The sequence below is a fragment of the Hippoglossus hippoglossus genome, chromosome 22 (genome assembly GCF_009819705.1).
Source record: "Hippoglossus hippoglossus isolate fHipHip1 chromosome 22, fHipHip1.pri, whole genome shotgun sequence".
Classification (NCBI taxonomy): Eukaryota; Metazoa; Chordata; class Actinopteri; order Pleuronectiformes; family Pleuronectidae; genus Hippoglossus; species Hippoglossus hippoglossus.
The window spans coordinates 23,701,553-23,714,905 of NC_047172.1; the positions used below are offsets into that span (position 1 = coordinate 23,701,553).

Genomic DNA, 13,353 nt, shown 5'->3' on the forward strand with positions numbered 1-13,353 from the left:
TGCTCTGTTTTGGGTCAGCTGACCGGTCGTTATAGTAATGTGGTGGCACCTGTGTAGGTCTCACCAAGGCTATAAATGTGGGCCATAGTGAGAGTGAAAGAAACATTTACTGTGGGATTTCCCACTGGCCGACGTTGTTGTTGATTGTAATCCTGCGACAGTGATGTCATTACCGGCGCAGAGAAACTCCACTGAGTTAGATTCATGACGGGCTCACTATATAATGCTTTATATAGTTATCAGTAAATATAGTGATCAGGGAAAAGTGAGTGAGTTGGTGATTTCAGACACGACTATTCTCTCTCTCTCTCTCTCTCTCTCTCTCTCTCTCTCTCTCTCTCTCTCTCTCTCTCTCTCTCTCTCTCTCTCTCTCTCTCTCTCTCTCTCTCTCTCAGGCTCCTCACTTCCAGGTTTGGTTTGGGCTGTTTCCAAGACCACCCACATACATTTTTCACTCACACATACATGCCACTCACTACTGATACATCTACTCTCCATACCCCCATATTTTGTAATAGTTTTTGTAAAACTTATTTTACTTGAACTTATGGCTTTATATGTTGTTTGGACATTTACCTCGAATCCCATACATAGCATGTATACATACAGAGTGTTTCATTGAAATGATTGTAATCACATTTGAACAGTGACTAAAATGCATCACAGACACCTCATCGTCACGGTCGTTGCATAAGTGAACTTAAATGAACCTAAAACTAAATGACTAACAAACACAAAGACATAAAAGCCACATGAACCAAGTCAGAACATGAACTAAATAGTAGCCAAAACAGCTATATTTCACCAGAACACTTAACACTCCCATTCTCACCGAACGCTACATTGTGACAATTGGGGTCTCATCCAGGATACAATGTTGCTAAGATGAAGCTTGATATTTTTTGTAATTAGACCTGGTTTGGTTTGTGTTAACAAAGAGTTAGTGCTCTGGTATGATTTCAAAACTGCCCTTGGCTTACTTGTTAAAATACATTTGGGAAATATACCTAGTTTAGTGTTTTTCTTCAGGGTGAGAGCAATATATTAGCCACTTTGTCTCTGTTTTGGTGGAAAGTTGGTGTTAGGATCACTAGGGGTAACTGCATAGCAGGGACTTTCTGGACCCACTGGTTTCCAGTGAATAAATACTCCCCATTAGGAACTGCCTGAAGACTAGGGTTGAGATTAATTAATGTGACTAGATTGGTGAGGCTCCAGTTAAATTTGTTTGGGCTTACTTTTTTTTGTTGGTGCACTTTTGGATTTACACTGTCAAATTTGTAGTTTTGTATCACATTTGTTTGGTTGGGGGTGGTTGCCTCCCTGTTGGGTGTCATGTGGAATCAGGAAGTTGGCCTTGACACACACTTGTATAATGTTTACAGCCACTATAATCTGCACTGTGCCCCTTAAGTCTTAAATATGCTTCCTTTGGTACCATGGTTGCGGACATCTAGGGGTGGACAAGCTGGAGCAACCTGAGATTTGTGTGGAGGTTTGCTTCAGGGAGTGATAAGATGGTTAACATTTCAACCCTTTGGCTCCAAAGGGACACAGACAAAATTACTTAATCAATGTGGAATGCCTGCATGTTTGCATGTGAGTTAACATGGTATAATTTCTAGGGTTCTTGGTGGAACTTTTGTAAGAGGGGGGTTGTGACGACCCTCTCAAAGCAGGCCTCTCCCTGCAGGAGCCTAATGGGAGGAGTTTAGTATTCAAGGAGATTCACTTCCTGGTCTGGCTGCAGTATATAAGCCGGTGACATTCAGCCAGTCAACATCTCCCCCATTGATTCCACAGCATTTGGTTTTGGTTGTTCTTTGAGTTCTACATTTACTGTAAACTTATTATAAGTTCAAACTCATGTGTGGCCTTTCCTACTTGAGTTGGGTTGTGACAGTATGAACTCATGCACACACTAAATTCAAATAAAATACTACAGTCAAATTCTGCTCTATACTGCACGTTTTCCCCATGTGTTTACAGTAGCAGCTGTTAAAAGTGTCTCACAGGCAAAGAGATGTGCAGGATGTGACATCATCACCCTGCTTTGAGCTGGAACAGTATTTAGTGGCACCATCCAATATAGCAGCCTCTCCTTCATAAAAAACTGAAGCAAAGAAAGAGCCATGTGACCATAGTTTATTAGAACTTTATGCTTTTGCGTCACCAGTCTATGGAAAATAAAAAGTGCTGCTTCCAATATGAGGGAGAGTCATCGCTAAGAGTTTGATGGCTGTTGTGACACATTCACTACTTAACCAGGAGCAACAAGCCATTCAAATGTGCAGGCTACATGAAAAGATAAGAATGTTTCATTGTCAATGATAGTGTGTTTCTGTGATTGTGTATTGTCCTGTATTAATAACATAAATTGTGGGGGAAACGTTCTGTGCATGTTTAAAAGAGGTGCACATTTAAAGCGACAGTCCAGCTTTTGTCTTTGAAACTTTGACTGCTGCCTGCGGGAAAGTCTGGTCTACATTGAGCGATGAAACCCCAATTCTCAGAGAATAAATCTAGCACTTTGTGTATTTTGTATTATCTTGTCAGAGCACCCTGTGATCCTACATATTGGATAATGTCTCAGTCAAAAAGGCAGGAATAAAGATCCTGAAATTGATGTTTTGATACATAAAATATTCAGCCTTTTTGTTAGGAAGATCTAACCGTCTCACAGCTCTCCTCTGAAACTCCAAAACTGATGGTCTGAAAAAATTTCGGGATCCTGGACGCAGGAGAACAGTCCAATCACTTGTCATGGTCTGGGATATTTAGGATTGACCACATATAATGAAGTAGATTATTTTTGTCCTGAAACCTATTCTAAAGACTTACCGTTTTTATTATAATAAGTATTTATTGCAAGTTTGTTGTAACAGGTTATTTTTGACTGTGAGAGGTTTTTTCTGGTCACTTTCTACATGATGTTGCAAGAGTTAGAATGCATTGGACGGTTGTTGCAACTCTCCAGACCTAATGGTAAAATCAGTTGGAGGAATCCCAACAATTCTTCGCAAATCTTATTTGAAAGCATTTTGCTGAAGTTTTATTATAATTTCTCTGTTTTTCTTTAACTAAGATTAGGCTAAAATGAGTCTTAGTTGACTGGAAATTGAATAAATATAAAAAAGTAAGGTTGACTTAATATGACTAAAATAACCTGAACTTTTTTTTTTAAATGTCAGGAAAAACACCAAGACTTAATTTAAAAATAGTCATCAATTTGTTTGAATCTCTGTAGGACATAATCAGTAAAATTAGTTAATGACAGCTTCTGAGTATGGTTTAGGCTTTTTAGTAACACAACATTTTACACATTTAAAATGAGTGGGAACAAACATCACAGATATCTTAGAGACAACAAGAGGTTGCCTTCTTAACTCCAGGCTGAAGCACCCTTAGTTATTTAAATATGTTGTAATGGCAGATTTTGCATTTGTGTAATGTTTACCGTAATAGAAGAACAGATATGTATTTAGAAGAAGTAGATAACAAATGTGTTTTCTGTGACTTAACTACGGGAAGTTGCAGAAGGAAGTGTTTATGGCCCCCACATGTGTGTCTTAGCAAATGCTTCACTGCAGGGGTGTTACTTAGTGTGTCTGATAGAGATGGGTGAGGGGAACTCTGCATTGTATACAGGACTGGGGTCTTTTGATGTTGTAAATGAAGATAGAGGACACACCAGGGGTATGGGATGGAGATCTGAGACAGGAACTCTGCCCAACCTGGTCAGACATCAAGAGACTGAAGAATACCTTTTGGCTTCTCGCGGGGAGGGGCTTCTGATTGTATAAGTGAAGTGATTCTCCTGTGCTCTGTGCTCATTCTATACACGTCACACTAGGTGGCTGTGTGGGGTGAGCCCACCTGCAGGTGTTTTAGTTGAACTTTCCGAGAGACAATGTTATGTGTGTATTATTATACAATAGAGTATCATTATTAAACAGAAACTGCCACCACAATGTCAATACCAGGTAACATGTGATTCTGCAAACCTTATGTTGTACCTGCCTAATGATACATGTACACTGTTAAAAGACTTGCTAGGCATAGAGGGACAGAATTCAGACTGAAATTACACAATTGTCAGTTTCCTTAACTGTATTTAGACCATACACAAGTTAGGAGAGCAGTAACTGAAATGTCTGCAGATAGATTATCTGGACACCTTACAGTACATTAACCTCTCATCATGAGTCATCTACTGGACATAGACCATAATCACTAATTAATATCAAACTTAATATCTCATCAGTGTGTGTGTGTGCGTGTGTGTGCGTGTGTGTGCGTGTGTGTGCGTGTGAGTCAGACTGAAAGCTCCAGCAGGAAACTATTCTCAAATCTTTACATATTGCATATGCTTAGGTATTACCATGGCAACCATACTGCTCTTATAAGGATGACATGTTTGCGTCATTTCTCCTGAGAGGAAAATTGTCTAAGAATAGTCTCAGCTGTATATTACACCTACAACCTACTTGAGAGAGAGAAAATATCGAGACTACTTATACAGGAATATGTGCTTTTAATGTTTAGCTTGAAAAATGGGACCCGGCTATCACTTGGTGGTGATCAATACTTTAATGTCACCATTTATAAGCAGTGAGAAGGGAGAGTGAGTGTTTGAATGGGAAACTAAATTCTAAAAACCACATAAACAACTTGAATAGTACATGTTTAAACCAACATCCATTTTAAAAGCTCTATGAGGCTCCAGTGGGGCTTTCAGCTAAATTCTACCATTACAGTGCATGTACAATGTTCATAATGAGAATGTTTACTCGCCCCCAAATTATTGACAAACTGATTAAGAAGGCTGGCTCCATCATTGGCTGCAAACCGGACTCTTTTGAAGTGGTGGTGGAGAGGAGGGCGCTGAACAAACTGTTATCCATCATTGACAATCACAAGCATCCTCTCCACCACCTAGTGGACAGACAGCGGAGCACTTTACTGCACATCAATGTTCAAACAACTACTGCAATTTTGCATGCTTGTCTCTTTTGTCGTCTTTTGTATTTAGCCTTTTGTTCTTTGCTCTATTTGAAAATGCCCTCGACATGCTGCTGTGATACAATAACTTCTCAAATTGGGATAAATAAAGTACATCTATCTATCTATCTTATCCAGGTATATTGTTATACTATTTTCAAAGCCTTAGTTTTGCATGCTAGAATGCAAAAATATATAGCATTAAATAAATGTTAAGTAATAAGTATTTTTTCATTATATTTTTGTTTTCAATTGATTGTAGTGCTAGATAAAATGTGGAAAGATCGCCACAGATATGACAAATAATCCTGAGGAGTATTTGCTTCAAAGTTTATGGTAACGCATCAGTTGTTAAGGTATTTCACTCAAACTGAACATACATTGGTCAGGTTCCACTGGTTAAGCTCTTAAGTAAATACACAATATCCAGAAGTTTTTGTTTTCTGTTTTCCCCACTCAGACTGCAAGGAACCTGGGTGTGAAACTCGAGAGTCAACTCTCCCTTACTGCCAACATTACTGCAACAACCCGCTCGTGTAGATACATGCTGCACAACATCAGGAGAATACGTCCCCTTCTCACTCAGAAGGCAGCACAGGTTCTGGTCCAGGCTCTGGTCATCTCACACCTAGACTACTGCAACTCCCTCCTGGCAGGTCTGCCTGCTAGTGCCATCCGACCTCTGCAGCTCATCCAGAATGCAACAGCTCGACTGGTCTTCAACTTAAATCCCATCACACTACTCTGCTCCTCCGCTCCCTTCACTGGTTACCAGTGGCTGCCCACATCCGTTTCAAAACATTAGTAATTGCGTACTGTGAACGGATTGGCCCCAGTCTACATCCAGGACATGGTCAAACCTTACACCCCAGCCCGTTCACTCCGATCTGCATCTGCCATTCGGCTTGTTGCTCCCTCACTGCGAGCTAAACGCTCAACAAAATCATGACTGTTTGCTGTCCTGGCTCCTAAATGGTGGAACGAGCTCCCCAACGACATCAGAACAGCAGAAAGTCTACACATCTTCCCCCACAAACTAAAAACACATCTCTTCCAACTCCTTTTAGGAGATGATGTATAATAACAATAATAAGTTAAGTTGCACTTACATGTTGTTGAATATATTTGATAAGTTTAGTTGCACTTACAAGTAGCACTTTGTAGTTTGGCTTTTTAAGTTAATGTACTTACATGATTCTTGTTGTTCTGGGTCTGTACCCTCATAGTTGAATGCACTTATTGTAAGTTGCTTTGGATAAAAGCGTCAGCTAAATGAAATGTAATGTAACGTAATTCCATTCCTCCAATTTGCTACTAATGAGGATATCTTTAAAGCAACTTACTCATGAAAATCTCAGGAAATTGAGGAATATTAAGTGGTCCCATTGATACTTGCAGTTAGTGGTGTTCAGCAAAAGTCTCACATTAACACAGCTGTCAAACTGGTGTCAGTGTCAAGACAAGGTCAGCCTTAGGAGTAACTAAATTTACCTTGATACTAGCAAAAACTAAATCCTGGTCAAGAAAGTATAGAAGACCATACTAACCTCAGGACCAGAGATTCTGGAGGTGCCACTTTCACTGTCTCCCTCTGAGAAAGATCCTGATTCATCGCTGGAGTTGCCACCACTGGCACCAAATTCCTGTGCACTTTTGATATTTGCACAACCCTGAGAGAAGACCACCTCTCCAGTGTGGGTGTTCCTCTGATCCACCACCCCAGCCAGGCAGTGAGACAGTCCAGAGATGGAGCCTGAGTGGGGGGATGAGGAAAAGTCAAACTGGGGCAGGCTGGAAGACGAGCTACAACTGCCTGCGTCCTCTGGGTAAGAGAATGAGGAACGGGAGCTGGGGGTCTGTGTTTGAGCCTCAAAGGGAGGAGGAGAGTGGGCTGAGGTCTTGATGGGAACAGGGCAGCTGGTAGTGAAGCTAGACCGACCAGATGAAAGGGGCTCTACCTGCATCAGGGTTGAGACCTTTTCTCTGAACTTCTCATCCATGTAGGAATGGGCCAACATTTGTCGCTCGCCAGCTGCCGAAGAGAAAATGACACTTCGCCTGTCTAGCTCCCCCTCATGTTTAGAGGAGGAGGCTTTGGAAACTGGCCTGTCCATGTTCTCACCAATGCCAGTCAGCACTGCTGGTAGCACATCTGCAATACTTGTCTTGAGGTCCACTTGAGATTCCATCTTATCCCTCTGTCTGTGTTTAACCAGTTCCCCAAAGTGGTTTAGGGACAGTCTGTTGTTCAGTAGCTGCTGGATGGTGGCACTGGGCACACCACTGAGATCCAGGCCACCTCTCTGGAGGTAGGAGCGTAGACAGGAAGAGGGTGAGCCTCGGCTTGGCGAATGCTCAGCTGCTACTGGAACCCCTTCTACCTCTAGCTCCATCTCCAGTACTTCCTCAGAACACAACTCTGGGTTGCAACCATTGCTTTCATCTTCTTCCTCAAACACAAAGGGTTCCTCTTTGATTCTTGAGGGTGTAAGTAGAGTTTGTGAAGCAGCACTGTTGTCTCCAAGCAGCGAGCTTACAGGGCTGACTGAGGTATGATGGGGCAAAATGACATCATCATTGCTATGGTGGTTTTCTCCATTAAGCTTGTTGTCACAGATCTGGTGGTGATATTTTCTGTATTTAGGACATTGAGGAAGGTCAGTGGGAAGTGGCACGGTGATTGCTACGTGGGGCTTCGTGTCTGCAGAATCATCCAAAGATATTGGCTCAGAAAACACTGTGTCCTTGGCCGTGAAGTCATCATCATATTTCCCCTTGCCATTGCTAGCATGTTGGCTGTCATTCTGTAGCTGTTCTTGAAGGAACCGAAAACAAGAGTCCTCCAAATTGTGAACACCCAGGAAGTCAGCGCACAGGATGACCTCATGAATGTTCTCTCGACTTAAAACCAGCTTGGCTGTGTAGGCAAATTGGAGGAGTGGAGCAAAACCCTTTGCTGTCACCTGTGGAGGAAAGTAGAGAACACGTTTTTATTAAGTGAGAGATAAAACATGGTCATAAGTCAATATTAGCAGTATTATTAGAGTTCATATTGTGGTCGGAATATTTTAGTACTCTTAAGAGACCATGGCAAAAAAAAGAATATTATTATTATAATATTGCTAGTGTAATGTTTAGTGTACAACATCATGGGATATGGGAATACATATGGGAAAACAATTCAGACTGGGGTTTTAGGAAAGAGGTGGTGAGCTGTAAATGGATGAAACTGAATTTTACCCCACAAACATTTAGGCACATTCCTGGTTTATTCATCTTTTACATGATGTCTTTACTTTTTAATAGGATCCCTTTGCCTGTTCCTTTCCTCCTCTTCCCAATAGTCACCATGGCTGTTATATATGTGTAAGAGTGTTTGTATGTATGTTTACTCTGTATTGCTTTGTGTGTATGTATATACATGAAAATGCAGAAACACGTCTTTATACGCTCAGAGAGGAGCCAGGAGAAGCTCAGTCAATAGTTTTAACAATCTTACTATGAGAAGCAGCAGAGGGAGAGATGGTGTGGCAGAGAGATGGGAGTAATCAGGGAATATGAAATAATCTTTCTGTGCAAACTCCTTATGGGACCCGAGCAATTATTACATGGTAGAATGCCCTAGCAGCTCTTTCAACAAACTGATGAGAGTAATTTTTTACATTAGAATATTAAGAATAGAAGCACTTTAGCTTATAACAAAAATGTTGAAAGCAGGGGCCCCACATGGAAGCAAATAGAAGGAAACAATTAATGAAATCTAGAAATAATATAGAGGACAGTGGAGGAGAGAGTATACAAATTCTTGAATATGATTCATTATTAAAAATCTAGTACAAGATCTACTTCCTCTTAAGCATTTGTAAGGTTTAAATAAAGCATAATTCCACTCTGTGTGACAGCATAAATACTGTATATTCTGTGTCATCTTGAAACATTTACTGAGTGAAGTATTTGAACCAGACAGTCTGTGGTTTCTGACAGCACCAGTCCATCTATTGGAAATATTCGGGATTTCCTTTTTTACCTTTAAAACAGATATTACAATGTATACATCCATATGTTATCTCAAAATTCTGCCTGATATTTGGAATCTGTAGAAAGTTTAGGATCATCGCTAGAATTTAAAACAATGGGTTTGACCAGATTTATGTTAACAAGAACATAATTTATTACATAACAAATGGGATTAGTAAGGAACTCCATCAGTATAGTCCAGATAAAAAAGGGCCATGCTAATTTAAAAACACCAGAACAAAGCTACACGTACGCTGCATGACCCTGAGCATTTATAGAATCACAACCAGCCCTGACAGTCATTATTATTTCCACTACTAAGCAAATTAATTTACTTTGTTGAACAGCAAATGATAGTGCACCATTGAAAATACAAATTAAATTGTGTGTTGATGGGTTATAAGACAAATAATAAGTAAATACATTTTGTGTGAAGTTTGATAAATTTGTCTAAATTGTCTAAATTTGATTTAGTGCTTTAACTACACTGGCCTCTCTCCTAAAAGACACCAGCATCTAAAACTGAGAAATGTATAAGATCTCTGTCAGTTATTGGGGTGAGGTTAATCAATTGAAGCAATAGCAAACTGACTTGAAGCATAAATATGCTTCAATTTCTAACAACGCACACCAAACATGAGTGAGGATTATGTAGGGGAGAACTGTGTCAAAAATAACATCTGACAAAAGTAACACTGATGTTTTTATGAAATTTCCTCTCATAAGCCTAACTGTGTCAGCCTGTTTAAGATGCACCTCTAAACCACAGAAATCCCATCGATATGTCAGATAGATATTTTGGCTTAATTTTTGTACAGTGAGAGGAAGTGGAGGCACATCGTCCTTCTCAATAAAGTTTTTTTGCAGGTACAGGACAGTGCGTGGGATTCCTAGTCTGGACATTGTTTGGCCAGTTGTGGGCCACAGGCTGGCAGTTACCGACAACTGTAACGTTACCTTTTCAAATGTGTTTATATGAAAACATTTACCTATTAAGTGGCTAATGAATGCTGCTTTATTTATCATTATTAAATGGAAATATTAGAATTTTTCTTAAACTTCAGGCGTCTACAGTGCAATTCAAAATGATCCACATTGAGTAAGTTAAATGAGTCTGTAGCATCTCATCACCTGTGGAATACAATAACCTGTAAAGTGAAATGTTTTATTTAACATGAATCCATAATATAACAATATGTTTTTCTGTTTTGAAAATACTACATTTCACACCCGATTTCTTATAAGCTCCAGAAATGTACGAGAGATAGAGTGAACGAAAAGCAGGAGGGATGTGGAAAAATAAACCCATGCTTAGAGTCATTAAAGGTTGTAGTTTGATTTGTCATGTGCTACAGGCCAGCGTGAGTTATTGGTGTATAAAGTAGAGTCACAGAAACCCATTAATCAATATGACAGATCTGGGACACTATAAGGTAATGCCAGCCACTAGGTTCAGAAGCTGTTCCCTGATCAGCCCCAGTGGTGAAGGCAAGCGGCAGCAACTATCAAGACAATGGCATTAATATTCATGCCCAAAAGGTTTTTATAAACAGATCAATTTATGTCAACCCTGCTGTTTCAATCCATGAGTCCTTACTTCTCTTTTAATCTCATAAATTCAAGGAAAGTCAAGACATCTCCATGCATATAGAGTCCAATTCAGATGTGTAAAGTCCATGTCAAAAATGTTTTGTGCGAAACCTGAGTTCGAAGAAGACTCTAGCAGCTCTGATCATGTGATGCCATGTATTGTTCTATTGTTCCATTGCAGCAGCTGGTTAATTGGTGGAGCATCTGCTTGTGTTGCTGGCCTCTTTCTTTTTGCATCTGTCTGAGTCCGCTGCATTCTGGACCAGGTATAATTTATCATCTTCTCAGATGAAATAAATCCTGACGTATACATATCTGGTTCAAGTAGGTTTTACAAGGGTATGTTTCTGATCAGGTCCAAATGACCCAATGAATACCTCTACTCTACCATGGGCAACTCAGGTTGGCTGTTGAGCTGAAGTAGGTTTTAGACAATGCACTCAAAATGTCTAGAAACTCCCTCAGCCCACAACTGTCTGTCAGGGAAGTGTCTAAGGTTGGGTTAAAAACAATTAATAATGTTAGATAATAATATAGCGTAGAGGTAAAAATAAAGGAAACCAACCACAAACAAACATACATTAATAATTGGGAAGCTTATTGTCTAATTTTTGCATTTCCCATAACAACAATTACCAATGCTGAGGAAGGCACAATTTGGCAGAAAGCCCTCTAGAACAGTGATTCTCAACTGGTGGGTCGCGATCCAAAATTGGGTCACAGACCCGTTTTCAGTGGGTCGCGGGCCTTTGCCTGGGCAAAAAAAAAGGTTAAGAAAAAAATCCTGTGCTTTTATTTTGAAGGGGATTTTTTATGCAGTGAGTGCCGTCTAGTCACACTCCTTAACAGTATTTTTCGTTTATGCCTTGTAATGCTAATAGTTACCCGCCATTTCACAGTATAGAAGAACACCCGCAAAGTTTGTTTTCATATGCTAATTGAGCACGGCGAAGTTAATTTTGTATACTTGAATCTTTTTGATTTGCACTTTTTGTTTAATTTATTTTGAGTTTGTGGATAAAAGCTGCTACTCAAGACACTGAATTTTTTCCATAGTGCAGTGTTGGTTGTCATAGATTCAGTGAGTGAGTATTCTCAGCTAAAGCTACATAATTTTAGTCTTTTTGAAACTACTTCTCAGTAGTTGGACTTTTTTATTTCATGTTTGTGCATGAAAGCACTGTTGAGTCTGTTAAAAAAGGCTGAAGTTACTGAATTGTTATGTATGTTGTATTACCTTGTGTCCTTAAGTTGCACTTTTTGGTTTTTAATTAAAATGCAGCTAATTGAGTGTAAAAGGGAATATTTCCCTCTCTAACATCGCCACCTGCTGGTCGTTTTGGTTTATCATTAAACTTGTTTTTTTGTGTTGGCATACTGTGATATTCTGTACTATCTCATGTTCAAACTGCACCATCTTTTAATTAAGGGGTGATGGTGGGTCCCGAAGCCAGACCAGGTGAGAACCACTGCTCTAGAATACCCACATCTTACTAACTTTTATTAGACAGGCTTTATGTTATTTGTTGCTGTAAGCCTTACGACTTCAGCAGGCGTACTTCACCAGTGTTCCCCTTTAACCTGTACACTTCCAACCTCAGACCACTCCCTGTAAAATTATTTTTATTGTGTTTTTCTTGTTGTGGCCTCTTACCTTGTCTGGCAGCTCAATAATGGGCTCTGCTTGGCCTGGTGATGTGTTGTGCCCTAGAAAGACTTGAAGGAAGTAGCGGCTACTTGCAGCAAGAACTGCCTTGTGTGCGCGGACCTCCCTGCCCTCCACCAGTACGGTCACATCGCAAAGGATGCCTTGCCGCCGCTGCTCCTCCAGGCTCAACAGCACATTGGCACAGTGGACGTTGGATTCATAGACGTACATGGGCGATGCCGCCTCACTGTCCTGGTCTTCGCCTGCCAACATCACTCCCTCGAGGACTGCGCACAGAAGAGAGAAAGAAAGGAACGATACAGTGTCAGCTTGCTACATAGGTACATTCTTGTGTAGAATAATGTTTTCAATTTCAGAAGCGAATATGAAACTAGGAGTTTGTTTAGGTTGTTTGTTGGACAATTGTGTCTAAAGACAATTACATAGGATAAATAACAGAGAATATCTGTCTGAGCGTCCATCCAACTGTCCACCACTTCGGACAAGCGCAAAATGCCACTCCAAGTTCTTGCTAAAAAACCATGAAATTTGGTCCCCAAAGATTTTCAGGAATCACTCAGCAGCTGTAACATTGTTTACAAATTCATCTTCAGCATTACTACTGACAAGATCTTACAAATCAACAATGACATACATAAATAATATGTGAATCTGGGAAATAACAACAAAGACCTGATAGAAACATGTAAAAATTAGGAAACATAGTTGTTCACTAATTTAGGTGATTTGTTCTCTAGAAAACATTGAGAATGTTTGGTTGTTGAGTAGCTTTAAAAGTATATTTAAAATACCTACTTAGATCAATATATATTTTTTTCCTTTAGTTCCACAACATTCCTAAATGTAATGCCATGTACAATTTGGGAAAATTGTGATGGTATGAAAAACTGGATGAAGCCCAACTGCAATACCAAGCCACTTCTGAGCCACACACTATACTACAGAAGTAAGACTATAAGTCAAGTCATCTTTTAGTAGTGCACTAGAAAATGAATTGGCATCTATTGAGTTACTTGTTATTGTGTGAAGTTAATATGCAAAAAAAAAAACATGGGTCATCCCCATGTATATACTAC

General features: G+C 39.9%; 1 protein-coding gene across 1 annotated transcript in view; it reads right to left on the bottom strand.

Moving 5' to 3' along the window:
• LOC117756144 (transcription regulator protein BACH2-like) overlaps window positions 1-13,353 on the bottom strand; it is a 40,289-nt gene that overhangs the window by 7,914 nt on the left and 19,022 nt on the right. The window contains exons 2-3 of the mRNA XM_034576500.1: window positions 12,263-12,543; window positions 6,549-7,964 (exon numbers count right to left, since the gene is read on the bottom strand). Of these exons, the coding sequence (XP_034432391.1) occupies window positions 6,549-7,964; window positions 12,263-12,529 (1,683 nt within the window). The 5' untranslated portion in view covers window positions 12,530-12,543. The remainder of the gene's footprint in view (window positions 1-6,548; window positions 7,965-12,262; window positions 12,544-13,353) is intronic.